Source organism: Castor canadensis, chromosome 6 (assembly GCF_047511655.1).
Source record: "Castor canadensis chromosome 6, mCasCan1.hap1v2, whole genome shotgun sequence".
NCBI lineage: Eukaryota > Metazoa > Chordata > Mammalia > Rodentia > Castoridae > Castor > Castor canadensis.
The window spans coordinates 45,271,487-45,299,118 of NC_133391.1; the positions used below are offsets into that span (position 1 = coordinate 45,271,487).

At 34.4% G+C, this 27,632-nt stretch overlaps 1 protein-coding gene and 1 pseudogene across 9 annotated transcripts in view; one reads left to right on the forward strand and one right to left on the reverse strand.

The window, feature by feature from the left end:
- Btbd8 (BTB domain containing 8) overlaps nucleotides 1-27,632 on the reverse strand; it is a 79,837-nt gene that overhangs the window by 14,215 nt on the left and 37,990 nt on the right. For 5 of the 9 annotated variants that reach the window (XM_074076485.1, XM_020159537.2, XM_074076487.1 and 2 more), the window contains 6 exons: nucleotides 21,674-21,754; nucleotides 19,934-20,030; nucleotides 14,544-14,632; nucleotides 14,056-14,158; nucleotides 1,485-1,667; nucleotides 615-761 (listed from right to left, as the gene is read on the reverse strand). In XM_074076485.1, coding sequence (XP_073932586.1) covers nucleotides 615-761; nucleotides 1,485-1,667; nucleotides 14,056-14,158; nucleotides 14,544-14,632; nucleotides 19,934-20,030; nucleotides 21,674-21,754 — 700 coding nt within the window. Of the gene's footprint in view, nucleotides 1-614; nucleotides 762-1,484; nucleotides 1,668-8,468; nucleotides 8,554-8,979; nucleotides 9,066-14,055; nucleotides 14,159-14,543; nucleotides 14,633-19,933; nucleotides 20,031-21,673; nucleotides 21,755-27,632 lie in introns of those variants that run through there. The other 4 variants (XM_074076484.1, XM_074076486.1, XM_074076490.1 and 1 more) reach the window with 4 other exon arrangements.
- LOC141424562 (small nucleolar RNA U13) lies at nucleotides 17,711-17,796 on the forward strand (annotated as a pseudogene).

Sequence of the window (27,632 nt, forward strand, 5' to 3'; positions counted from 1 at the left end):
TTTTATGAATATCTTCTATAGCCTTTTCAAATCAACTATGACATTACAAGGTCAAATACTATATGCAACAGTAACAAACATGATGAAATATTTTATCATTTTTATAGAATAAAAATACAAATAATTTATAATTAGCTTATTGTCACTGATTATATTTTAAAATAAGTCATTTTAATTTTTGTTTTTCATGGTTAATATAATTTTAAAATATAACTTTTTGAAGAGAAAAAGGAATTAGGGCAAACTAATAAAAGTCTAATTATTAAAAAATTCTAAACTGCACACTTTATATCTATAAATTTAATATAGTGATCAGAGAGAAATACTAGACTTACATTTTGCTAAATAATATTGCTAAGTACCAAACTATGTTTAGAATCAATGAGCCAAACTTCCAAATTCTAAACTTTTATAAAAGTCCATTTGGAGGGGAAAAGAATTAAAAATTTTTTATGTTATGAAAAAATTCCAAACATACACAAAAGCAGAGACTGTAATTAACTTCCAGGTGTCTACTGCTCAGCTTCAATGACCCATGCAACATTTCAAATGCACATGCAATTTAAAATCTTAAAACATGTCAAAAATTACATTATTTTAATGAATTTCATTACATTTAGTACCATTTCTTTTGTGCTTTCAGAATTCAGTAATGTGTCCAGAGCTATAAGAAGATAGCAACTATTTTCAGTGGTAATATTTTCTTCAATAGCTTTTAAAATTTTGTCCAACAGATCAGGCGTGCTGCTCATTGCTTGTGACTATAAAACACAGAAATTGCCATTTAATAGAAATATATGTAAAATATATAAGAAACACGGAAGTTTGGCATAACAGCAGAACCACCATCAAAACTGGCTGTATGAAGACAATCAGAAATCATATTTGCTAACTCCCTTTCCTTTGTTAAAAACCTTGCATTATATACCTATACCTTCATACACACTATTATTACGGTCCAAATAGTATAAAAACAGAACTTAGTGATATGCAATAGGAGTTCTTTATTCAATAACTAATTTTAGAAAAAGTAGCTCCTCAGTAAGACAGGGAATTCTGCATGGATTATAATTATATTACTGATCAAAACAGTATCTTGGGCTGGAGGAATAGCTCAAGTAATATAGTACTTGTCTAGCAAGCATAAAGCCCTGGGTTCAACATCCAGTACCAAAAAAAAAAAAATAGTAATCTTTCTGATTTGGTTTCTAAAATGTGGCTATGGTGATTGAGGGACAGAGTTGGCCAGAGTTACAATGTGCCTTGCCAGGGCATTCAAACCTGTCCCTCCTGCCTTCCTTATCTTGTGAGCCAAAAAACATGTCCATCACTGCTCTACATCTGCTGTTAACATGCCATCTGCTATGGAATTTATTTACGTTGTATTAATTTAGTAAAAGGCAACTTGTATTTAAACACTCTTATGTAATTAAATCAGAACACAATGATGGGACTTAAGATAGGTATAATTTTAGACATCATACCTGTAAGAGAAGAGTGAAGTTTTCACTCTGAATGATCTTGGAGAAGTTTTCTACCACAAATGCAATGCATTCATCTTGGAGCTGAGATGCCATAGCTAACGCTGTTTCTGTCCACTTTACTCTGGGTAAACTGATGATCAGTTTGTCACTTTCCATCAGAAGAAAAGCAGCATTCTTATCATTCTAGAATTTTAAAAAGATTGGGAAAAAAGATTAGGTTGTATTAATGCTTATAAAATAACTCTCTAAGCAAATCAAATACTTTTATTTTGTGATTTTTTTCTACAAAAAAAAACAATCCCAAAATTCCAGGTCGGTACTATCTTTGTCATTAGTTTTACTTTAAAAAAATGTATGTATTCACTCAGAATAAATTTATGTGCCAAAAGCCAGTTATAGTGGTACAGGCCTGTAATCCCAGCATTCAGAAAGTGGAGACAGGAGGACTGTGAATTTGAATTCAGCCTCAGCTGCACAGACAGATTCTGTTTCAAAAAACAAACAAAATAACGTGTGCCTATAGATATCATTTAATTGCAGGGCTACACTGATTTGGCTTTAATTCTTTTATGTATATAAAAATATCTTCCGTTTTTTTTTTCTTGGTGATCAATTGTACTCAAGGCCTTGTATTTGCTAGATAGGTGCTCTACCATTGAGCCACACCTCTAGCTTTAAAATATGTTCTTTATTGCAAATTTAGAAAGGCTAAAAATTACTTATAGACCCTCATAACTTTCTTCCTTTTCTCTAATTTGCTAAGATTCTACTTCTTATATTTTATTCATTTAACAATGATTTGTTTTTGTCACAGAAAAAATGTTCACAAATACTGAATTCTATGAAAAATGGAATGGCAATTCACAAATTCTGCGTGCTCCAAGAGAAAAAATGGCAAATTAAAAATTACTGTATTCGGTACTGATTTCTAGTTCTTAAAACAATTCTTAGTAAATAACTAATTTTTAAGTAACTATTGGACTGTAGCAGATTGAAACAAAACATGACCACAGTTCTTTGCTGCCTCAGTCATCTCTTTCCTTATGCCTTGTACATGGACTGGACTTTTCACTTGCTTTAACAAATAGTGGTGATGTGCAAGTTCCAGAGCCTAGGCCTCAAGAAGCCTTGCAGCTTCTGCCTTTACCCTCTTGGAATGCTGGGACCACCAGGTCATAAAGAAGCCTGGTAAGAATGTCTATGTGGGCTGGGCATGGTAGATCACACCATAATCCCATATAGATGGGAGGCAGAGATTAGGAGGTTTGCCGTTCTAAGCCAGCTCAGTCAAAAAGGTACTGAGACCCCAATTCAATCAGTAAACGGGTTATGATGATGTACATTGCAATCCCAGCTACTTGGAGGAATAAATAGGAGGATTATGGTCTGAGGCCAGCCCTAGGCAATAACGCAGACCCTATCTGAAAAATAACTTAAGAGGAAAAAGGCTGGGAGTATGGCTCCAGCAAGTATGAGGCCCTAAATTCAAACGCCAGAACTATGAAAGAAAGAAAAAGAGAGAGAGAGGGAGGGAAGGAGGGAGGGAAGAAAATGAGGGAGAGAGGGAGGGCGAAGGAGGCTCAGCCTCTCAGTCTCCAGCTTAGCCACCAGCTCAGGCAAGACCAACTAAGCTGTAGTTTTAAGCCATTTAGTTGTGGGATGGATTTGTTTACACAACAATGAAAACAACAGACAGAAATACTTAACACGAACTGTATGAGGTGGACTCTACATACTGTCTATAACTTCAGATTTCAACCACAGCACTGTCTTCCCTAATCCCTACACCTGTATCAGAGTTCTTTTACCTCAGAGAACCTGTTCCTTTTTTTTTTAAGTACTTAATTCAATTGTAATTATTCAAAGATGAACATAACATGACTATTCATCTCCCTCATTATGCTGTGTGTTCAGTGAGTGAGAAACTATGCCTTGTTTTGCTCACTATTATATCCCCAGGACCCAGCTGGGTCAGCAAAGATACTCGAGTACTCACTGGTATCTTACCATGACCAGAGACAAAGAGTCTATAAGTGAATTTCTAAGATAACTTAAGTTTAATTCTTGAACATGAAAACCTTAAAACTTTACACTTGGCAAGAATTCATTAAAAATTAAAAATGTATATGCTAACACTGCTTTAGTAGAGGAAAAAAATATTATGATATAATTCGAGGGTTTTTTAAGTACCATTATCTTTCCTCCTATGTGACCTCCTCAGTAACTGTGCAATTACTCAGAATGTTAGGCAACAAGCCCATTCTGCTCTACTTTAGGCATTACTTTGATAGTGGAGCCAAACGTAGGCTATGCAAATAAATTTGGCAGCTATCTATGAGTGCTTACTATATGCATAATGCTATGTGCTCTGGCAGGAATATTTTTAAAAATACAGTCACAGAGTACAGTTTATAATTTAGCTTAGAATCTATTAGAAAACTAAAATATGGACACAGTTAAGTGACAACATACATGATATGTAATTTTCCATAGTGATTTGAATATATGACAAACATTAAATGTTAGAATACCTCAAAGAAGAAAAAAAAAGATTTCCTGGCCAAACAAAATTTTAATTTAAAATTTCACATGGTTCAAAATTCAAATATTAAAAAAAATGTATAAAGAGTATTACTAGAAAAAGTCTTATCTCAAACCACTGATTTTCAAACATACATACATATATATATATAATTTTCCCCTATTTTATTCAAATGGAGGCATTCATGCACATTAATTGAACTTTGCCTTTTACATCACCATACATCTTGAAATTTTTTTCTAAATGATGTATAGAAAGCCCTCTTATTGTTTTGGGTTTTTTTATTTTTTCTTTTTGTGTGTGTGTGTGTGTGTGAGAGAGAGAGAGAGAGAGAGAGAGAGAAGACAGGAGAGATCAGGAAAAGAGGAGAGGAGAGGAAAGAAGGAAAAGAGGAAGGGAGACAGAGGGAGGGAGATATCTGTATCTATCTATATCTATATCTGTATCTATCTATCTAGAGAGAGAGAGACAGAGAGAGGGAGGGAGGGAGGGAAAGAGAAGTATCTGTCTAGGCCAGGCTGGCCTCAAACTCCTGACCCTTCTGCCTTAGTGTCCCAAGTGCTGGATTATAAACATGAACACCATGCCCAAGTAGCTATGTAATAGTCCATATTATAGATGTAAATCATTTAAATAGTCCTCTATATGGATATTTTCATTGTTTTGAATGTGGGTTTTTTGGTGTAATTCATTATTCCTTACATATAGTGTTATTTTATATATGTGCAAATATATCTCTAGGCTACATTCCTAAAAGTACAATTAGTGGGTCAATACTACTTGTTTGAACCTGGGTTCCATCTAAAAACTGAGTCTGAGAAATAAGCTTCCATACAGACAGCTTATTTTGGGAGATGATCCCAAAGGCATTCAAGGCCCTGGAAGAATGAAAGGGAAGGGAGGAAAGCAAGTCCAACAGTGTGTCTTCTAGCTTCTTGCTAGAAGTGTGATCCGAAGCATTAGCTTCAGCTAGAACTTGTTAGAAATAAGGAATCTGTGGGTCCTCCTTTTATTGAGTTAAAATCTGTACTTAGACATACCCCATAAGTGTTTCATATATACATTAAAGTTTGACAAACACTGATAGAGTATATAGGTGACCGGGACTCAATCTTGTTCAGAACTTCCTGAAGAGTCATAGAGGATGCATTTTGAATTAACCAACTCAAGACACAGAAAAGGAGTTAACATTTCACCACTGGCTCCCATTACTTTGGGTCAAGACTTGCCCTCTGGGTAACACTCCCTTTACTTGCCAGGATTACACAGGTTCAGAATTGTTAGGCTGAGGATATAGCCCAGTAATAACCCTGCCTAGCATGTATGAGACCCTTGGTTCAATCTCTAGCACCGCAAACAAACAAATAATATTAAGTCCAGAATTGTTGAGGTGCAGGTATTCCATGTGGAGCAGCACTAAAGTGAGCACAGAGGTAAGAAAGATGTGTGATGAAGCTGAGGGATTACTGCTGTGTGCAGTTAGATGCTGCAACAATGGCTGAAGTAGAAACATGGGACAAGAAGACATGAGGTGGGATACCAGGGGTCTCCTAAACACTGACAACATACATTCAATGGGGCACTGAGGTACAAATGGCAGATTCTTGAGTAACCTAGAGAAATGTATTTAGTGGTTCATAATCAGTATTAAAAAAAAAAACAAAGAAAGAAGGGGGAAATAAGAAACATCCTATATAATAAGCATATGAGTATTTTGGTGAAACTTATGTTTCAATTCTATATCTATTAGTATATGGATTACAACAGGAAAAAAATTTTTGTCTGGGTCAATCAAAAAGGGTCACAGCCAAAAAAGTTTGGAAAATAGAGCAAAAGCTGTGCTAATTTATTCCCTTCCAAGAATGAATAGCAGTATTTATTCTCTACATTCTAACTAATATGATACAGATTTCCTTACTTTTCATTCTGAAAGGTAGAAAATGATACTATAGTTTTAATGTCCATTTCTCTTAAAAATATGAAGCTGAGGATCTGCTCATAACATAAAACAGATATTTACATTTCCTTTTAGAATCACTTAATTCTATTAGCTTTTATTTTTTTGGCAGCATTGGAGTTTTGAACTTGAGGCCTCATTTTTGCTAGGCCAGTCGGCACTCTACCACTTGAGCCACAGACATAGTCCATTTTTTGCTTTAGTTATTTTTCTGGTAGTATCTCACATTTTGCCCCAGCCTGGCCTCAGACCATGATCCTTCTGATCTCTGTCTCTCAAGTAGCTGGGATTATAGGCATGAGTCACCATACCCAGCTTAACTTTTATTTAAAAAAAAATCAACTTATATAAACTCTGTGTTAGGGAAATCCTTAAAACTAATAACATAACATGTGTGTATATGTGTGTGTGTGTGCTATTACTAAAGTAAAATTGTATGTGCATATATTGTGGTTATAATCAGCATTCAAAAATTAAATAAAACATACCTATTTTTGTTTTTACTTTTCTAAATTAAAACTTCACAATTGGATTGTTTTTAAAAACTGCTTAAGTGAAACAAACTATTTAAATGATGACTTGAAATAGTACAAGTTGTTTCATAGTAAAGTTGATAGGGAAATTTTACTTTGAAGCTGGCAGGGAAATTTGAAACATCTTTTCACTAGAATCCCTACCTCTGGCACAGAGGTATCCAGCTCCTAGCTTCTTCCTGGAGAGGCAAAGAGTTGGACCAAACAGTAAACATCCTAACTTTTCCAGGGTCTTCCCAGAGAAGTGGCTATCTCTTGCTTGTCTTGGGGCAGTGACAAAACCCGGAAAAATTTCCTGGGGGCTATTAAGAACAGAGACAGTAGTGAGGTTACCTGGCCCAAAAGACCAAAAATCGTATGTTCTCCCTCATATGTGGACATTAGATCAAGGGCAAACACAACAAGGGGATTGGACCTTGATCACATGATAAAGCAAGAGCACACAAGGGAGGTATGAGGATATGTAAGACACCTGAAAAACTAGATAGCATTTGTTGCCCTCAACACAGAGAAGCTAAAGCAGATACTTTAAAGCAACTGAGGCCAATAGGAGAAGGGGACCAGGAACTAGAGAAAAGGTTAGATCAAGAAGAATTAACCCAGAAGGCAACACACATGCACAGGAAATCAATGTGAGTCAACTCCCTGTATAGCTATCCTTATCTCAACTAGCAAAAACCCTTGTTCCTTCCTATTATTGCTTATACTCTCACTTCAACAAAATTAGAGATAAGGGCAAAATAGTTTCTGCTGGGTATCGAGGGGGTGGGGGAAGGGGGGGTGAGTGGGTGGTAAGGGAAGGGGTGGGGGGAGGGGGAAGAAATGACCCAAGCATTGTATGCACATATGAATAAAAAATAAAAAAAAAAAGAGAGCAGGTAACAAAAATCAAAAAATTAAGTGAGACTGTATCAAACTAGCAAAGGAAACAAATTAGTAGAGTGAAAAGTCAGCTTATAGATTGGGGTAAAATATTTGTAAACCATACATCTGATAAAGGGCTAAATCCAAAATACTTAAGGAATTCTTAAAAAAACACCCTAATACCCTGACTAAAAAAGAACTAAAGATTTGAAAGACGTTTTTCAAAAGAATAATACAAATGCTCACAGGCATATGAAATGATGTTCAAGAGCACTAATCACAAGGGAACTACCAATTAAAACCATGATGGAGTGTCACTACACAACCATCAGGGTAGTTAAACTAATTTATTTAGAAAAAGACAAGTGCTGGTGAGAATGCGGAGAACAAAAATGATGCAACCACAAGGGAAAACAGTACAGAGAGTCCTGAAAAATTAAAAGTAGAACTATATGATCTAGCAATCCTTCTAAAGGGTATTTATTCAAGAGAACTGAAATCAAGATACTGAAAAATATTAGCACTCCCAGGTTTACTGCAGCACTATTCACAACAGACAACATGTAGAGGCAACTTAAATATCAACTGAAGAACAGATAAAGAAAATGTGGCATATACATACAGTGGAGTATTACTCAGCTTTAAAAAGAAGAAAATATGTAACATGGATGAACCCTGAATACATTATGCTATGTGAAATAAGTCAGACACATAAGGACAAATACTGCATGATTCCATTCAAATTTGATATCTAAAATATTCAAATTCATAGGATTAGAGAATGGAATGGGGCTACGGCATTGGTGGGAAATAAATGGGGAATTGTTATAAAGTTATAAAGCCTGTTAGGTAAGATGAACAAGTTCTAGAGATCTTCAATACAATACCGTCTATAGTTAATAAAACTGTAAATACTTAAAAGTATTTGTGAAGTGGCTGGAGTATCATTCAGTGATAAGAACAAGGCTTAGCATGTACAAGTTTTCAGTTTAACCCCCAGCACCAAATGTTAAGAGGACAGACCTTATGTTTAGGACAAATGATAAGCAAATACATGTAAAATACTACTAATGAAGCAGAATGCTAACCTGTAATTTGTATGTTAGGTAAATTAACTCCCATAGGTAAAAACCATATAAATAAGCATCAGTCATAAGCAATGCTTTGTGAGATCTGAAATAAAAAATAAATTTCTGAAATTGCAATTCATTTTTAGTTGACATCAAGTATATAAAAATGTAACACAATCTGGAATTCTTACTTTAAAAAGTAACATTACTAATATAATATATACATATTAAAAGACTTTCTAAATGGCCAAATGTTTAAAAAAAAGGAGACTACTTATTCTTTTTTTCATTTTTCTGGATAGCATTTCAAATTTAAATTTGAAAAATTAAAATAATGCTATTTTTATCAGTACAGCTAAATATATTTTATTCCTATAACAAAATAAAAAGATCATATCAAATTAATTTTTCTTAAAACCTTAGTATCAGACTAGAACTAGTGTGGCTCAAGTGCAGAGGCCTGCCTAGCAAGTGCAAACCCAGAATCCACAAAGCCCAGTGCTGCCAAAAAAGAAAACAAAATACAAACCTGAATATCCTCAAAGAAAGACAAAATTTCAAAGTTTCACAACAATCGCCACGATATCAAGTCTACTGATCAAACAATGTGTTTGGCTATTCCAGTGTTTGACTTTTTTGTCTGTCTTGAAAGAAAAAGTCAAGCATTCACAAAATTTGTAAGGACTTAATTAGACTTATAAAATAAAAACAAAATAGTGGAGAGACATAGTTTGAAGAACTTCTTCCATTAAACTCTCATACCACTTATGAAAAAATCAAACTCATTAACAAGACATTTAGTTAAAATTCTTTCCAACCTAATCTTAATCTGTCCCTAGACTCATTTCTCATTCCAGAGATAGCACAGTACTGACACTACCAAGTCTCCATATCCCTGGTCACATTACTCATCCGTAGAAATAACTTAACCTAGTTCTTTATTTTGAAACTGTACTTTATCTTCTGGTTCATTCAAATTGCTTCTTTTATTATTCCAGTCAGATTGATTATTTTAAACTCTGTGATCCTATGTATATATTTAAATTACAAATTATACTTATTCATTTACTTATCTATTTGACAATTTATACTGAGTGCCTACTATGTGCTAGGCACTGTTAACTAGCTAGGTTAACCTGGGAAATAAAGCTGACATGAGATTTAACACTAATACCCACCATAGTCTAACTTATGTTTTAATGAATTATTTACATGTCCATCAATTTGTGAGTCTCCCAAAGACCCAATCTCTTAAAAAAAAAATCTTTGTGCACATTGAGTTTTATATTATCTCTAGGAATGGCAGAAATTGGTTTTAAACCTGGCTTTGTCATTTACTGACATTGTGAACCTGAACAAAGTACTAACTCCCAGGTTCCCTTTTCTCATATGTGAAACAAGGATAATAGTACTTAACACTAAACTTTACCAAAAAAAAGGCCTGAAAAAAATCCACTAAATAAATGGATGTACTAAATAATTACTAATGTAATTATTAGTAATTACATTACTAATAATAATAATTAATTAGTAATGTAATTACTAGTAGTAAATATTTCTACTTCTATTGAACTTAATTATAGTTGGGACAACTGTTTGCCTTCATGAACAGGGAGTAACAATTCAATTACTAAGGAAACTAATGCTTAAACAAGCAGTTAGCTTCATTATTTGAATGAATAATGACCCGTGACTTGGGTGATATAGGTATCCTGCAGATTATGGCACCTTTCATTACCAGGTTGAAGGCATACCTGATGAAACGAAAGAGAAGCTAAAGGAGGAGGCAGGGCAAATTGGACTAGTTACCGGCCTGACTGCTGGTTCATGCCCACAAATGAGCCAGTAAGTAAGCAGCAACATGAGACCTAAAAGCACCTGCCTTGGATACAAAATCAACTTACATTGATTACATTAGTTTTTTCTATACACCAACAATGAACAAATTGAGAAAGAATATATGGAAACAATTTCATTTACAATAGCCTCAAAAAAAGTCAAATACCTGGGAGTAATCTTAACAAAGGATGTGAATGACCTCTGTAAGGAGAACTATAAACCTCTGAAGAAAGAGATTGAGGAAGACTACAGAAGGTGGACAGATCTTCCGTCCTCATGGACTGGTAGAATCAACATAGTAAAAATGTCTATACTACCAAAAGCAATCTACATGTTCAACGCAATTCCCATCAAAATCCCAATGACATTCATCACTGAGATTGAAAAATCTACCTAAAGTTCATTTGGAAACACAAGAGAACATGAACAGCCAAAGCAATATTCAGCAAAAAGAGCAATGCTGAAGGTACCTGACTTCAAACTATATTATAAAACAATAGCAATAAAAACAGCATAGTACCGGCAGAAAAACAGACATGAAGACCAGTGGAACAGAATAGAGGAACCAGATATGAATCCACACAGCTATGCCCACCTTATTTTTGACAAAGGCGTCAAAAACATACGATGGAGGAAAGACAGCCTTTTCAACAAATGTTGCTGGGAAAAGTGGTTATGTGCCTGCAGAAAACTGAAATTAGATCTATGTTTATCACCCTGTACTAGTATCAACTCAAAATGGATGAAGGACCTTAATATCAGACCCAAAACTCTGAAGCTAGTACAGAAAAGAGCAGGGAATACTCTGGAAGCAATAGGTATAGGGAAAGACGTCCTCAACAGAACCCCAGCAGCTCAGCAATTAAGAGAAAGGAAAGACAAATGGGACTAAAACTAAAAAGCTTCTACACAACAAAAGAAATGGTCTCTAAACTGAAGAGACCACCCACAGAGTGGGAGAAAATATTTGCTAGCTATACATCAGACAAAGGACTGATAACCAGAATATATAGGGAACTCAAAAAACTAAACTCCCCCAAAATCAATGAACCAATAAAGAAATGGGCAACTGAACTAAACAGAACTTTTTCAAAGGAAGAAATTCAAATGGCCAAAAAACACATGAAGTGCTCACCATCTCTGCCTTAAAGGAAATGCAAATCAAAACCTCACTAAGATTCCACCTCAACCCTATCAGAACAGCTATCATCAAAAACACCACCAACAACAAATGTCGTCGAGAATGTGGGGAAAAAGCAACCCTTATACACTGCTGGTGGGAATGAAGCTAGTACAACCACTCTGGAAAACAATATGGAGGCTTCTTAAAAAACTAAACCTAGATCTGCCATATGATCCAGCAATTCCACTCCTACGGATATATCCAAAGGAATGTGACTCAGGTTACTCCAAAGGCACCTGCACACCTATGTTTATTGCAGTGCTATTCACAATAGCCAAGTTATGGAAACCAAGATGCCCCACTACTGACGAATGGATTAAGAAAATGTGGTATTTATACACAACAGAATTTTACTCAGCCATAAAGAAGAATGAAATCTTATCATTCCAAATAAATGGATGGAACTGGAGAACATCATCTTAAGTGAAGTTAGCCAGGCTCAGAAAGCCAAAAATCATATGTTCTCCCTAATATGTGGACTTCAGATCTAAAAAAATGCAGTAATATTATTAGACACATGTCACATGCTAAGGGGAAGACACATACAGGAGGAATAGGGAAAGGGAGGAAACCCAAAACTTGAAAGTGTTTGATGTCCCCACTGCAGAGGAGCTAATACAGTAACCTTAAAACAACAGAGGTCAATATGGGAAGGTGACCGGGAAGTAGTGAAGAGGTCTGGTAGAGATGAATCAATTCAGGTTGTAATACACATGTGCATGGAAGCAATGTTAGGAATCTCTCTGTATAGCCATCCATATCTCAAACTAGCAAAAATGCTATGTCCTTCTTATTATTGATAATGTCTTCTCTTCAACAAAATTGGAAGAGGGCAGAACAGGTTCTGCCTGGAAGCGAGGGGGCAGAGGGAGGGGGCAGGGGAGAGGAAGGGTGGGTGGGGCAGGGGGAGAAATGGCCCAAACAATGTATGCACATATGAATTAAAAAAAAAAAAGCACCTGCCTTAATTACTTCTGCCTTTTAAATCTCACATCAAACTGTCTTGTGGCTCCATTAACTGAAAATATACACAGAAGGAGATTTTGGAAAGATCATCGTAGCCAGGCTAGCATGTTATAAAGACAATATAGTCAATCCTTGTTAACCTGGCAGTCATACTTGGTTCACAAAGGAAGACAATATATCAGTTATTTTTCTGCCTATAATGATATAATAAACCCCATCCAATAAACATGCTAACATTTTTCTAAAACAGAAAAGTTTTTTGTTTTATTTAGTATTTGTTTATTTGTGGTACTGGGGTGTGAACTCAAGGCCTTCACTTGAGCCACAACCATGGCCCTTTTTTGCTTTTAGTTTATTTTTCAGGTAAGGTCCTGCTTTTGTTTAGGGTCAGCCTCAGACCATGATCCTCCTACCTATAATTCTCTCATAGCTGAGATTACAGAGTGTAACACCATGCCTCACTTATTGAGATGGAAGTGGTCTCACTAACATTTTGCCTGAGCTGACCTCAAACTATAATACACCCAAGTATTAATAATACTTGGTATATTGTATGTTTATATTCTAACTTTGCAGTACACACTTCTACAACTGGTACATAGTCACAAATGTTATTTATAACTATATTCTTCCATTACCCTCCATATTCTCTTTGCCCTCAGCAAGTACCTCTGCTGTTTATAGTTCCTTACCTGGTAGAATGGCCCAAATATTCATTCCTGAAGAATCTGGGCCATTATCAGCACTGCTGAAAAATTAGGTGGTTATAGGTTTTTTTTTAATGGATTTTACTTAGAACCTGGTAGTACTACATTCCAGATGTGTTCTTCCTTCCCATAAAGTATAGCAACAAGCCAATTTCCCCTTATGGTCAGACTCACCTATCATTAATTCTCATTTGCATGTGGATTTACAAAGTGCCAGAGAAAGAAAGTCTCAACTTCCAGTTCAGTAAGTCATTACTATGTTCCTAAGGTGGAATCCTTGTCTTTGGAATGAAGAGAAATAAATATATGTGTATATATGTGTATCTGTAACACATATATACACATACATACATACATACACACACACACACAAAAACACCCCCCCACTAATGGTTTTGCCTCTTTGAACCCTGACTGCAATTCATGAATTGGATGCTGAGAGTAGTTTCATAGGAACAGAATGTTTTTTGTTGTTTTTTTTTTTTTTTTGGCAGTACTAGGGTTTAAACTAAGGGCCTCCTGATTGCTAGGCAGTTGCTCTGCCACTTGAACGTCACCTTCAGGCCTAGAGGAACAGGATTTTAAGGACAGCAATCTGGAATTGCTTTTCTTATCTTGCTTTTATAACAACATTCTACATTTATTTTTAAATCATTGAAAATATACAAGCTGGGTGCCGGTGGGTCACACCTAGAATGATAGCTACATAGGAGGCAGAGATCAGGAGGACCATGGTTTGAAGCTAGACCAGGCAAAGAGTTTGCAAGACCTTATCTCAAAAATACTTAACACAAAAAGGGTTGGTGAAGTGGCTCAAGGTGTAGGCCCTGAGTTTAAGCCCCAGTACTGCAAAAAAAAAAAAAAAAGGTACTATACAAAATTGAATAAGCTTTTTGATGGTTATACTTACTAAGGACTGAATCAACATATTAAGACAACTTTTCTGAATCTCAGGGGGTACATTTGAAAAGCTTCTTTCAGACCAAAACCTTGAAAAATGTTTTATAATCCACCTGTTAAATAAAAGGATCCCAAATTAGAGTAATGAAAATATTTTTCATGTTAAAAATCAATATTTTTGTTTTCAATTATATAAATTATACACATACATGTTTTAACTGACCCTTACTGTTAATTTTGATCTCTATACTTGCTTTTCTAGAAATACACATATTTTAAACCTATGTTGGGTTATGTGCACAGATTTTAACATAACCATGATTCAATTTAAATAATATCTAAATCAATATTTCTACCCAATTGGTACAGCTAGATAAGCAATAAATTCCTTGCATTGTGCCCAAGAAAACAGACCAAGTCAAAAACTGCCAGCAAAACAAGGAGAATAAAAGAATAAAAATCCCTAAATTAACAGCAGCACTGCTTGAGATAACTTACTTCATGCAGTCAGCAAAAAGGCTTTCCACTCCAACTGAATGAGCAATAATTAGGCATTCTAGTATAGATGTCAATGTTCTGGGAACAGGCTAAAATTGATAGAAAATATCACATTTATTTTTTTCAATTTATAGAAGGTGAAAGAATTTGGCTTATAAACATGATTTGATTTATATACCTCACCTGTAGAATACATACATACAATTCATTTTCTACACTTAATTTGTTATCTGGAATCAACTTCTGCTAGTATTCTATTTGTAGTCATGCTATAACCAATGTCTTAAATTTTTTTCTTAAAAACACCTTTCTATACAAAACCTGTAGGGACACAGATATTTACAGCAGCTTTACTCCTAACTGCCAAAAACTGGAAGCACCAAGATGTCCTTCATGAGAGGAATGGATAAGTCAACTGTAGTATATACATGCAACAAAATATTCAGCATTGAAAAACAAGCTATCAAGCTATGAAAAAGGAAGAAACTTTTTCATATGAAAGGAGGAAACTTTCATACATATTATATTAAGTGAATATTAAGTAGAAGCCAAACCAAAAAGTTGGAATATGATTCTAACTATGTAACAATCTGGAAAACAGTCTGTGAAAATAGTAAAAAAAAAACAAAACAAAACAAAAAAAAAAAAACGTTGCCAGGGGATAGTGGAGAGGGAAGAATTTTTAAGGCACTGAAAATACTACATAATGTTACACATTTGTCCAAACCCACGACTGCAGAACACCAAGAATGAGCACTAATGTAAACTTCAGACTTGGAGTGATAATAATGATGTGTCAATGTAAGTTCATTAATTGCATCAAATGTACCGCTCTGGTGAAGGATGTTGACAATGGGCAGCATGCGTTGAGGAAGCTGGTAGATGGGATATGTCTGTACTTTCCTGTCAGTTTTGCTATGAACCTAAATTGCTCTAAAATTCATCTTTAAAACTGTTAGTCTTTTAAAATCAAGTATCAGTGATAACTTCTACTTTTATAGACTACCATTTGAGCTTTTTTAGTTGCCAGAATGTACATAATTTTTATTCTAACTTCTTTTTAGTAAAGAAAAATAATATAATAATTTCTAAGATATTACATTGCAATACAATGTATCTAATATGCTTCCTAAAGATAAATGTAACAAAGTACACATGCAATGGAAGACCCCACACCGACCTCAGAAAAAAGAGAAAACTTGGTCTGGCACTGTTGGCTCAGACCTGTAATCCTAGCAACTCAGAAAGCAAAGATGAGGAGGATCAAGATTTGAGGCCCATGTGGGCAAATAGTTCCTGAGACCCTCTCTTGAAAACACTCCACACACACAAAAAAGGGTTGGCAGAGTGGTTCAAGTGGTAGAGTGCCAGCCTAGAAAGCATGAGGCCACCAAGTTCAAACACCAGTATCACCAAAAAAAAAAAAGGAGAACTTAGTTAGATCTTAATATATAATGTATTTTTAAAGAACATGTATAGAAGTAATGAATTAAAGTAAACAATTAAAATGTAGATAAAAGTAGGAAAAACAACTTACTGCTCTTGCTATTAGGCATCTGTGCCCATGCCATGTATTTTCAGGGTTTCAACTATGCTCCTAGGCACACTTATTGCCAAACTAGGTTGAAATTCTCTTCATACATATTTATTAGTTGTAGCTTTGGGTGTATGTGCTTAAAGACCAGTATAAGCCAACTTGTCTATCTAGTATCTAAATATGTACTTCCAAAGAGCCCTTGCTCTCAAAGCAAAACAAAAACTTCTTTGGAAATGCCTCTAGCAAAGTCCTAATAAGGTCAGTCATTTCCAACTTTTAAATTATGAACTGCTATTAATTTGATTTTCTAATATTCCCTCCCAAAAGACATGATATTAATTTTTAAGAATTAAATGTAAATATTTTGCTCTGCATATTGATTAATTAGACAATTAAAATCCATGTAAGATACAGGGTAACCTAGTTACTCTAGGTTGTCCTAAAATCAGAAATGACTATCACTATTATATAGATTATACAGTGATAATTCTACAAAGTTAGTTTTTTTGACCCACTTCAGATGAGAGTATCAAATTAGTACGAGAATAGGGGCTACTTGTGTGGACATACTTTATAGCCTAAAAGCACCCAGAAGTCTGAAAAATTGCTGAAGTATAAACAAGAGTTAAAAGTTCCAGCAGTGTATTTTACTTAGGAATTATCAGCTTCAAGTACTACAAAATCTACTATTTGATACAAAGCAAAAATAATTTTCATAAAAATTATCAAAATACAAAATAATTTGCTGCTTAAAGCAGAGGCTGGAAAACTACAACCTGTGGACCAAATCTAATCTATCACTATTTTATTGAACCCTACCATATTATTTCATCTATATATTACTGACAGCTGCCTTTGCTCTACAGCAGCAGAGTAGCTGTGATAGAGACCATATAAACCATAAAGCTTCAAACATTTTCTATCTAACCTTTGACAGAAAAACATGCTGATTCCTGGCTTAAAGGAACAACTCTGGCTATCTTGAGAATTTATTTATATGAAAATGCTGATGCCTAAGTGTTTTTGTAGTCAGAAATCTGACCTTCAGTGATTTTCAAGACCTGCTTATAGAATTTGGGAAGACATAAAAAAAATCATTTTTCTGAAATACATTTTAATGGATAGTAAAAAATATTAACATAAAGCCCATTATAGCCCTACAAATGAAGCCCAAAATTTCCCAATTGTGTAAAGTCCAGTTTTGTGAAATTAATATAACTAAGGCTAGCTTCAATCAGGTGTTCTTGGGCTGGTTTCCCACATTATACTCAAATTTGTACTACTGTAGAGTATTATTAGAAATTTATGACATTTGATTAAAAAAAAGAAATTTATTATATCTGTAAGTCACTGAAAGGTGAGAACTAAAATTAAAAATTATATATATTCAAAAAGTATACATAAAATATATCATTAAAATATATAAAGTAACAAAGTTTAATGATGAGATAAAAAAACCTCAGAACCTATTTTTTTCAAATATCCATTGCCACAGTAATATAAGACTATATTAAAATAAATGAATTATAGTAAAAATTTTTTCATCAAAATGCCATGCTAATAAAAAAACCCTTCTTATTGTTTTAATAGAAAACAATATGCCCTTTGTGTTTGTTTTAATTAAGTAGAAATCCTTTTGTGGTTCCTAAGTGTGATGATTGGGTTTTTGTGACTCTCAAACTTTGTTACAATGTCAGCCCATGACCTGTCTTGACTTAAAAAAAATTAAAATTAAAAATAGAATAAAATTAAGAAGATTATTGAAAGTAAAATATAAGAAGCTACATATAATCACTACTCATAAAATATCAAAAATAGAGGCAAAAGTACAGGGATTACTCATAAAAGAGACTATTTTTTCAATAATAGACAGATGTATTTGGCTTCATAAGGAATCTCGGCTCAAAGGAGATACTAAACTAAAACTTCTTTTTCCAACTAGTACTTTTAAACATGTTATGTCAAATGTCAGATACCCCCTCTTCCATCCCTTGATGACATTATAAGCTGATTTTGTAACTTTCTGGTTTTATTGGCAGAGTGGTTCAAATAAAGTACCTATCTAGCAAGGCCCCGAGTTCAAACCCCATACCACCAAAAAAAAATTGTAAATCTTCCCTCCCCATCATGGACTAGATTTATGGTTGGGCAAATTTGGAATACAGAACAGAAACATGTTCTTATTTCCTGCTCTTTCATTTTTTGGATCTAACTCCTGTGGAGTTCCATTGACTGGTCCTATGGCTATGGTTGCCTTACGCAATTAAGCAGAGACTAAGATGGTAGTAGGATTTTGGTCCTTGATTTTTCTCTAACTTAAATGCTGGTGGTCACTGCTAATTTAGGAGCTCTTTTAGGAGTATCAAGCTTCACTCTAGACTATGTATGGGTAAGGACTCCTCCCAGGGGTTTATAATGCACAATGTCTCCCTGGGTGAAACACTGTCACTTGGCCCTGTATCATTTGCCTCTAATATATATTCTGTACTCTAGTGTAACTGGGGTAAGAGTGAACTCGCCATTATTGTCCCTCTGGGTAGTACTTACCACTACAATAGTACTCACTTCCCCAGCAAACCTTCTCCCTTTAGAAATCTCCACACTCAAGGATATTCTCACTGGCTTCTCAGGCCTATTCTAAGCTTCCTCAAGAAAGCTCTTATTTTCTTTTCTTCTTTGATAGAATATCCATGGTGAAATGGTTTTACAGATACAGTAAATGTCAGTAAGAAGACATCATCTCCTTATTGCAGATATTCCCTAGCTTTAATTTTTGTGATTCACTTGGATATTCTTCCTAACTTTCACTGATTAGGAAGATGGGGGAGTGATATGATGGAGAAGGAAAAGCCTACTCTACAAAGCTAATGATACCACAGCTGTCCCCCTTCTTTCAATTCCCTTATTTAAGGAGTCTGGAGTGAATTGTTGGTTAAAGGTAGCTGAGGGGTTTAATTTTCAGTAAACCTTACACAAGGGGTAGTACTACCCAGTTGTTTGACTCTTTTTTTAGCATGTTAGTGTTTCCTTAGATACAACCTGTAAAGAGGTAGGAAATACTCTACCCAACACAAAAAGCTATTTAAATGTTATTAAAATAACCAAATTAAAATTCATACAATGCATATTATCTCAAGTACCAAATAAGAGGGAACTATAATGTAAATGATTCTCTTATGATCTGTTTTTTCTTGATTATTAAAATAATATGTGCTCATTGTAAAAAATTTACATAATGCAGAAAATCATAAGAAAAAACCCTACAGTCATATGGTACATGATGGATCTAAGAATAATGTATAAAATAGTATTGAAATGCATAGTATGAGATAGTTCTTTAGACAGTACATTTGCATTTGCATTTGCATTAACTGAAATTAAAAACAATATTCAGACTCCACCTGGGGAAGACAGGTAGAAGAGAGCTGTGTTCTACCTCGAGTATATGCTTCGCAGAAGTGGTAGAAGGAAGGAACACACTTTTTAGAGAAAAGAACCAATGAACCACTTGTGGAGCTCTTTGATAAATGAAAAGGGTAACTGTATTTCTTAACTTCCTTTCTCCTACTATGAAAACATAATTGAATCCCAGCTGTACATTCTATCTTTGAATTATATAAGATATTCTTATAACTTTTCAATAAACTCCTCCCCATTAATGTATCTTACTTAAAATGATTTGAATTAGTTTCTGATTTTTGCAATCATACATGTTATTTCTCAACTAGAGCCCCTATTAGTTACTGATTTAATATTTTTAATATTTAAATCACTAATACTATCAACATTAAAAATCTAATAATAATGGGTAGGTTAATGTACTGGGGAAAGATTTCTGAGACTTAATAATTACCTTCTGAAAGAAATTACAGTAATCTCTTCTTAAAATATAGATTGCTACTTCTTTTAATCCTTCTAGTCCATACATATCAGCCACACTGAGTATCTGACTAAAATAAAAATAGATGTACTGTTAATTAGCAAATTTAAAATCAAACCATAATAAACAGTAATTTATTTATAATACTTAGTCAATTTAGAAAAGGGTATCTCTAGTATTTTACTTTTTTACTTAACATAATAGATATTCCTTACGGATTATAGAAATGATGTGGGGCAAAAATTGAAAGCACTAACATATAATTTGCTTGGTGAAGGATAACAAGAAGCAAACTTGGAGATGTTTCAAATTCCCCTCATATGTTCAATGCCATACAGAACAAAGGAAACTGCTTTAGAGACTGTAACTCTTACAAAAATCTTTGCCACAACTTTGTATAATAAAAGTTCTGAAAGGGAATTTATTGATGCTTATCATATTGAAAGTGCTTATAAATGATTCTAATATTAGAGACAGCATCCAAAGACCAGAGAGTTTTCATTTAGTAATTCTGAAAACTTACACGTATTTTAAGTACTTAGCTTACAAGCTTTGGCTGTATATATTAGCTCATGTCTGTAATCCCTACTTAGGAGGCAGAGATTGGCAGCATTGCAGTTCTAGGGCAGTCCTGGTAAAATGTTGGCAAGACCCAATCTCAATCAGTAAGTCAGGCATGGTGGTGTGCACCTGTGATCTCAACTATGCAGGAGGCCATGGGTAGAAGGATCATTGTCTGAGGCCAACCCTGAGCAAAAATGTGGGACCTTACCTGAAAAATAACTTTAGCAAAAAAGACTGGGGGCATGGCTCAACAACTAGGGTGCCTGTAAAACCCTACAAGCCTTGAGAACATAATAAAATTTCATTTAAGTTGCCAGAGGATAACGCTTTAGTACTTAGTTACTGTGACTCATGGTATGCTATCCCCCAAAATATATTTAGTCAGTTCGTAATTAAAGAAACCCCAACCAGTGTTTAAAGTTAAGCAAACACCTTTAATTGGTCTGATGCTAAAATAGCAAGGTAAGGGAAGACATTTGGAAAATTAAAAGAGCAAGGTGGAACTTCATTCTTCAGCAGTATTTCAGAAGCTCAGATGATATTTCACTACACAACATGTAAGCATCACATAATTGCTGGTCTTTAGGATACCTTATATTCTTTAATAGGTTTAAAGGTTTTTGTCTTGTCTTTTACTGTTTTAAAAAAAGACAAAGTAGCCAAGCATGGTCACACATATTGAAAATCTCAGCACCCAGGAGGCTGAGGTAGGAGGATCATGAGTTCCAGGACAGCCTGGGCTACATAGCAAAATGCCATCTCATAAAGATCCCAAAATTAAAAAATAAAGCAACAAAATAATATTCAAAGCTTTATTGATTGATCGACTTTATTTTATAAAAATCTGTCATTTACATTTCAAACAAAAATAAGGTTCTTCTACTATAATTAAATCTAAAAAGATTTTTCTTAATCTTATTATTATGAGTTGTTACCTCATAATACCTCATTTACCTTTTCTTCTAAATAAGGTGATTTGCTTATTATTTTCAGCTATTCCCCAAACATACTCAAAATATGGCAAAATAGATAATAGAAGTGGAGCTTCTACTTCACTGACATTTTGTAAAATAGTTCAACAATAGTTCAATAATATTTTGTAAAATATTAACATTTTTATATCTAAACTTATTAAAATGTAATACATACCCAACATTAGCTTTGTCTGGAAAATCCAATGTCCCTCCATATATAAAATGCATCATAACATTCATTTCCACATGGTTTATACTGCAAAAATAAAAGAAAACCCAAATCCAGAAATAGTTAAGGTTTAACTATTATCAGTAACATTCTATTTTTCCATAAACTTTTAGCTAAGATAATGTTCTAACTTCCATTCTTCAAATAACTCCATGTACATATATCATTAATTTAAAATAAACTGCAGCTATAGATTTTACATGTTATAAAATACTGTAAGTATAACATCATTTTTTATTTTTTGAGCATCTTCTTCTACAGACTTCTGTAGTTAGAAGGGACTTTAGTGTAACCTCTAGCTCATTAAGGAATTTTCTGCTAGGAACCTAGCTTAGTAGTACAGTTCTTGCCTTGCATGAGTGAGGTTGTAGGTGTCATCTCTAGCACCACTCACACAAAAAAAATCCCCTTCTCAACACCTTTGATAAATAGCTTCTGGTCTTGCTTAAAGATAAACAATTCTATTTTATGCATACACATTTCTTAATTTGTAATACCTATCAGTGGCCCTAGCTCGGTCTATGTCCTCATTATACAACTGAAAAAGTAAAGAAATATATGACTTACATAGTTCTGGAGGGCTGGAGGAATGGCTCCAGTGATAGAGTGCCTACTAAGTAAGTGGAAGGACCTGAGTTCAAACCCCAGTACTGCCAAAACAACAACAAAAATAGTTTGGAGTGATGACCTTTTTTGAGCTACTGTTTAAAGTGAATTGATGGATTCTACTGTGGTTTAAACATAGCTTGTTCCCTCCAAAATTCAAGTTAAAATTTAACCCCCATTATGAGACATTAAAAAGTAGGACCAGGTGATAATGGCTTGGCTGTCATGAATGGATTAACAGATTAACAGGTTATCTCTAGAGGGTCTGCTATAAAAGACGTTTTGACTAGGTCTCTGATTCTTCCCACCATTGGACACTACCAGCAAGAAGGCCATTATCACATGTGGCCCATGGATGTTTGTGGGCTGACTCAGAGGGATATAGTAAACAAGCCAACTTGGGTTCTTGCATTCTAGGTTTTTAACAGTAATAAAATAAATTTTCTCTTATTTTATATGCTGATTGATTCTTCTGTTTCATTCTGAACAGGAAGAAAATATGCTATTTATTGGGTCCCCTGAAAACTCTCACATTATTTATCTAGAGCCCAAGTCAAAATCTGAGGTTAGCCAGGTGCCGGTGGCTCATATCTATAATCCTAGCAACTCAGGAGACAGAGATCAGGAGGATCACTGTTCAAAGCCAGCTCAGGCAATAGTTCCCAAGACCCTATCTCAAAAAAACCCATCACAAAAATGGACTGGTAGAGTGGCTCAAGGTGTGTGTAGGCCCTGAGTTTAAACCCCAGCACTGGGGGTTGGTGGGGAGGAGAATCTGAGGTTAATCTTAGTTCTCTCCCTCGTTATATTCTGTCATTTATACCTTCAAGAATTTCCTGAATTCAGCTGCTTCCCATTTTCCATCTCCTGTCCTGCTTCAGCTTCATATTTTCTCCCATCTGAACTACAACAGTATCCTCTCATATAGGTTTCCTGCCTGAAATCTTCTGCTTGCATTCCATTACCCACACTGCTATTAGAGTGCTTTTGCTAAAATGCATATCTTATATAGTCTCCCACTTCTAAACCTCCGCAAGTATTCTCCAAAGCCCATTAAAAAGTCCAAATTCCTCAGCTTGTTACATAAAGTCCTTTGTCATCTACCTCCAGTTCTCTCTAGTAGCTTTTCCAAGATAAATGAACTTAACTCATTTCCTATACTTAAACTATGTGAAATCCCTTATATATCCATGCTTTAGCACATGCTGTTCACTGTGCTCAAAATGTTCTCCATCTTCATTTATTTTAACTTTCAGACACAAGACATATGGCTATCTCTTGACTATTTCCCTAATGCTCCCAAGGCAAAAACAAAAACACACTGAGTGTCAAAAACAGTAACTAACATTTATTGAGCACTTAGTATAAGCCAGCTCCTAAGCTATTATATACTTTGAATGTTACTGGCTCATTTAGTTATCATAACTCTATAGCAAATACTATTATTAGTCTTGTTTTACAGATTTAGAAACTCAAATTAAGTAATTTACTCAAGGCCAAATGGCTAGCAATCCACTGGAATTTAGGCAGAATCATTCCAAAGCCTTGCCTCTTAAGCAGTATTCTACACATACTTTTATTATCATATTTACCAAACTGACTTGTAATACCTTTGCTTATATATTTTTTCTCTTTCTAAACTGTGTTCTGTAAGAGCAATACTCATATCTTATGTATCCTTGTATTTCTGTTTCCAGAAGAGTGTCAGCACTGAATTAAGGCCCTCTAGACCAGAAGGGAGCCTTGTAGTAGAATCTTGACAGTGCCAATAAGACCCTCACAGGTTGTTAAGCATAGTAGCTAATATTTGCTAAAGGACCAAAACAAGGAAGGAAAGATAAGAAATGGAGTCCCAGAGGGAAGGACTCAGTCAAGTGTCTACTTTGATTTTCTGTTCTTAAATAATATATGTTCAGTAAATGTTTGATGAACGGTTAAATGAATGGCTTATTTGGACACTTATAGAAGAACCCAAACCTTCACAGGAAAAGAGTTGAAAATACGTGAATATTAATTTAATAAGTATTTACTAGCCTCTAATACAGATAAGTACTAGTTTCTGCTTATTCAAATCTCTGCAGCTTTAATACTTAGGAAAAAAGTGAAATAACTAAGATTCTCATTCATACACTGTGGCTGTAATAAGAATTAATCTCAAAATAATTAAGCCATATATTACTTATAGTTTGTTAATCTAAAACACTAGCATAATTACTACAATGTACACACTATCAATATAGCTTTCTTCAGATTTCTCAAGAGCCATTCATATAAACATTAACAATATCTGGCTATTTATATTGAAAGAACAGTTTAAGACTTGGTATGTTTAAGCAAAAGAAAATGACCAAGTAAAAATAGAAGTCATTTAAAAGTAAGCAGCATAATCTAGACATCTGATCCTATATATCAATATATGATAGCTATAAAAACAGTAAGAAACCATTTTCCTACTGTCTTGGCAGATGTTTCATCAAGCTGCATTATTATTATGTTGTAAGTCATTTGTGTTTTTACTAAAAGTGTTTATAAAGACATGATTAACTGACCTAGAAAAACAACAAATTACTCCAATAGCCCACAGTTTAAATGCAAAGATTTAAAGCATTATTCCAACTAAGATGTTACCAGGATAAAAACTTATAGGAGATGAAAACATTATAAATAATCAATTAGAATAAAGAAATACCGATGAGAGAGCAATAATCTAAGATCAGTGACTGAAAATACACTTGGTATATGACACCGAAGTGCTTTATGTATGCTTTCTAAAGTTTCAGGTTGCTATGTATGTGGGATAAGGTAACATATAGACTCTAATTGATTCAGTTAATCATTCATCTGTTTAATCTGTCCATCCATTCTCATTCACTCATTCTTTACCAAATAGGCTCTATTCTAGACCTTGGGATACAAGAGGCTCACATTCTACAAGGAGAACATGGAAAATAAATATGTAAAAAATATATGAGGAAGATGTTTTTGATGGTCAAAGTGTCATGAATACTATTGGGTAATATAAAAGAGACCAAGTGATGAATTGGGCTGTTGTTATATTAAGTAGGGTATTCTTGGAAGGTGAAACTTGATCTAAGATTTCAAGCATTAGAAGCCAATTATACAAAATAGTAAGTAAAAAAAAAAAATTTAGGCAGAAAGGATAGTAGGTACAAAAGTCCTGAGACAAGAATGAGCTTAGTGGAGGAAAGACCAACAAATAAAGAAAAGAATGATTAAAAAAAAAAGAAAAGAAAGAAGCCAGATCATATAGGTTTGTAAGTTTTTGGCTCCAGCAGTAGAGAACCTGCCTAGCAAGTACAAGGCCCTGAGTCCAAACCCCAGTACCACCAACAAAAAGAGTTTGGATTTAATTCTAAGTGTGATGAGAAGATAGAGCAGGATTTTAGTCAGGAGAGAAATATGATTTATATTTGAAATGATCATACTGAAGGCTCACAACAATCTTAGAAATATAAGAGAGATGAGAACTCCAAATTTATGCTCCAAAGCCTAAGTCACCTCTGTAAGCCTTCTATTTATAAAAATGGAAATACATGGAGTTCCTTCATAGAAGCGTTGGTTGTGGTTCAACTTTCATTCTAGCATGCAGGCTCTCCCCTTCATCTTATTAGAACAGGAGAGAACTTCCTTCCAACTATACCCTTCCATTCCCCAACTCTGGGGCATGGGTGGAATTGGGATTATAGGACTATACTGTTCAAACCTCAATTTATTGAAAAACGTCATGTGTATTATGTTTCTGAATAACTAACATTAAAACACAGTGGTCCTTTCTATAAGGACAGACAGGATTTAATTCTAATCTATTTCTGGACAACATCCTGTAGACATGTATCAGCTGCACAGTTCCAAAAGCTGCTGATGATCATGCAAAATAGGCACTGCTATCCTGGTATTAGGAATGGTCCTCATTTAAACCTTTTTCTCTCTAGAAAATGAAAAGATTTAATCTAGAGAAAGAAGAAAAAGACAAATGTTAATTAGCACTATGTTAGGTACCAAGCAGAATGCCAGTCTTTCCTTACTCTATCTGTCTTAATACTTTCAATAACCTCAGGAAGCTCAGGAAAAGTTAAGGAATGTCCCTAAAATCATATAACAAGTTAGAGATGAATATAAGATCTCCTGTAAGGACACCAAAGTTCAAAATCTTTCTATTAAACCACACTCCTCATAAAAACATCTAACCCTAACCAAGTTTAAAAATATGTTAATGGGAAAATGGAATTTATTTTGTAGATTACCTTATTATAATATAAAATTCCTAAAAGATAGATTTTTTTGAAAAGTAAAGTTTTTCACAACAGCTTTATATGCTATGATACTAGTCACATTTCAGGTGGTAATGAGACAATCAGTTTGCTAGGTGACACAACAGGAAAGGAAAGACATATCATAGAATTGTGTGATGATAATAATGATAAAGGATGTAGATAAAGCCATGTACCCATTATCTTTCATTTTAGTGTTAGAAAACCTTGCTTTATCAAGGAAGATAAAAACTGCTGAACCAAAAAAAAATGTATCATTATTTCCAGTACAAGAGCGTTAGGTAAGTGCTAATGAGCCAATTAGGAGTGAGTCTCCACTGCTAATGAGGAGCTTTGGGTAATATGAACCAGTAAAGATTACCAAAGAAGTGAAGGGAAAATACTGTAAGACGTGTGGGCCTGGTTGTGGTTGGCACTAATACAACATACAGTTTGCTTATTTTGATGACACTTTTTTGGCTACTTCTATTTTGCTTGAACAAGCTACTAAAATTGGTCAGTAATTAATGAGCCACACTGTAAGAAGGCGTATTTATCTACTACTTCCATTATGAATTAAAAATGGAAAATTACAGGTGAGAAGAGTAGAAACTAGCAGTAGATGCCACTGTTTCTTTCTTATCCACTGACATCTTTAAAAGCTGAGTGTGTAAATGCTCCATCATTTCATGAGAGGTGATTAAGGAAAAAGGCAAAAATAAAGTATTCCCCTTGCCTTCATTCCTAAACTAAACTTAGAGGTCATTTCAAACTATGTAAAACAGATAAAAGTTGAAGGAGCACTCGGTTCCAAATGGTCTTCCCCTTACATCCTAATCCCATACCTGTTTCCTAACACACTTCCCAGGAACTTTAGGGTTTAATGAGACAAATTAAATCAGTCATTGAAAATGACTGATTTTAACAGTAGAGAAGAGTCTCTGAGCTAGCTAAAGAATACAGTATGCCAATGGGAAAATTTTTTAATTTGTTCGATGACTGTGGCAGAATGAACTCTTAATTAAGAA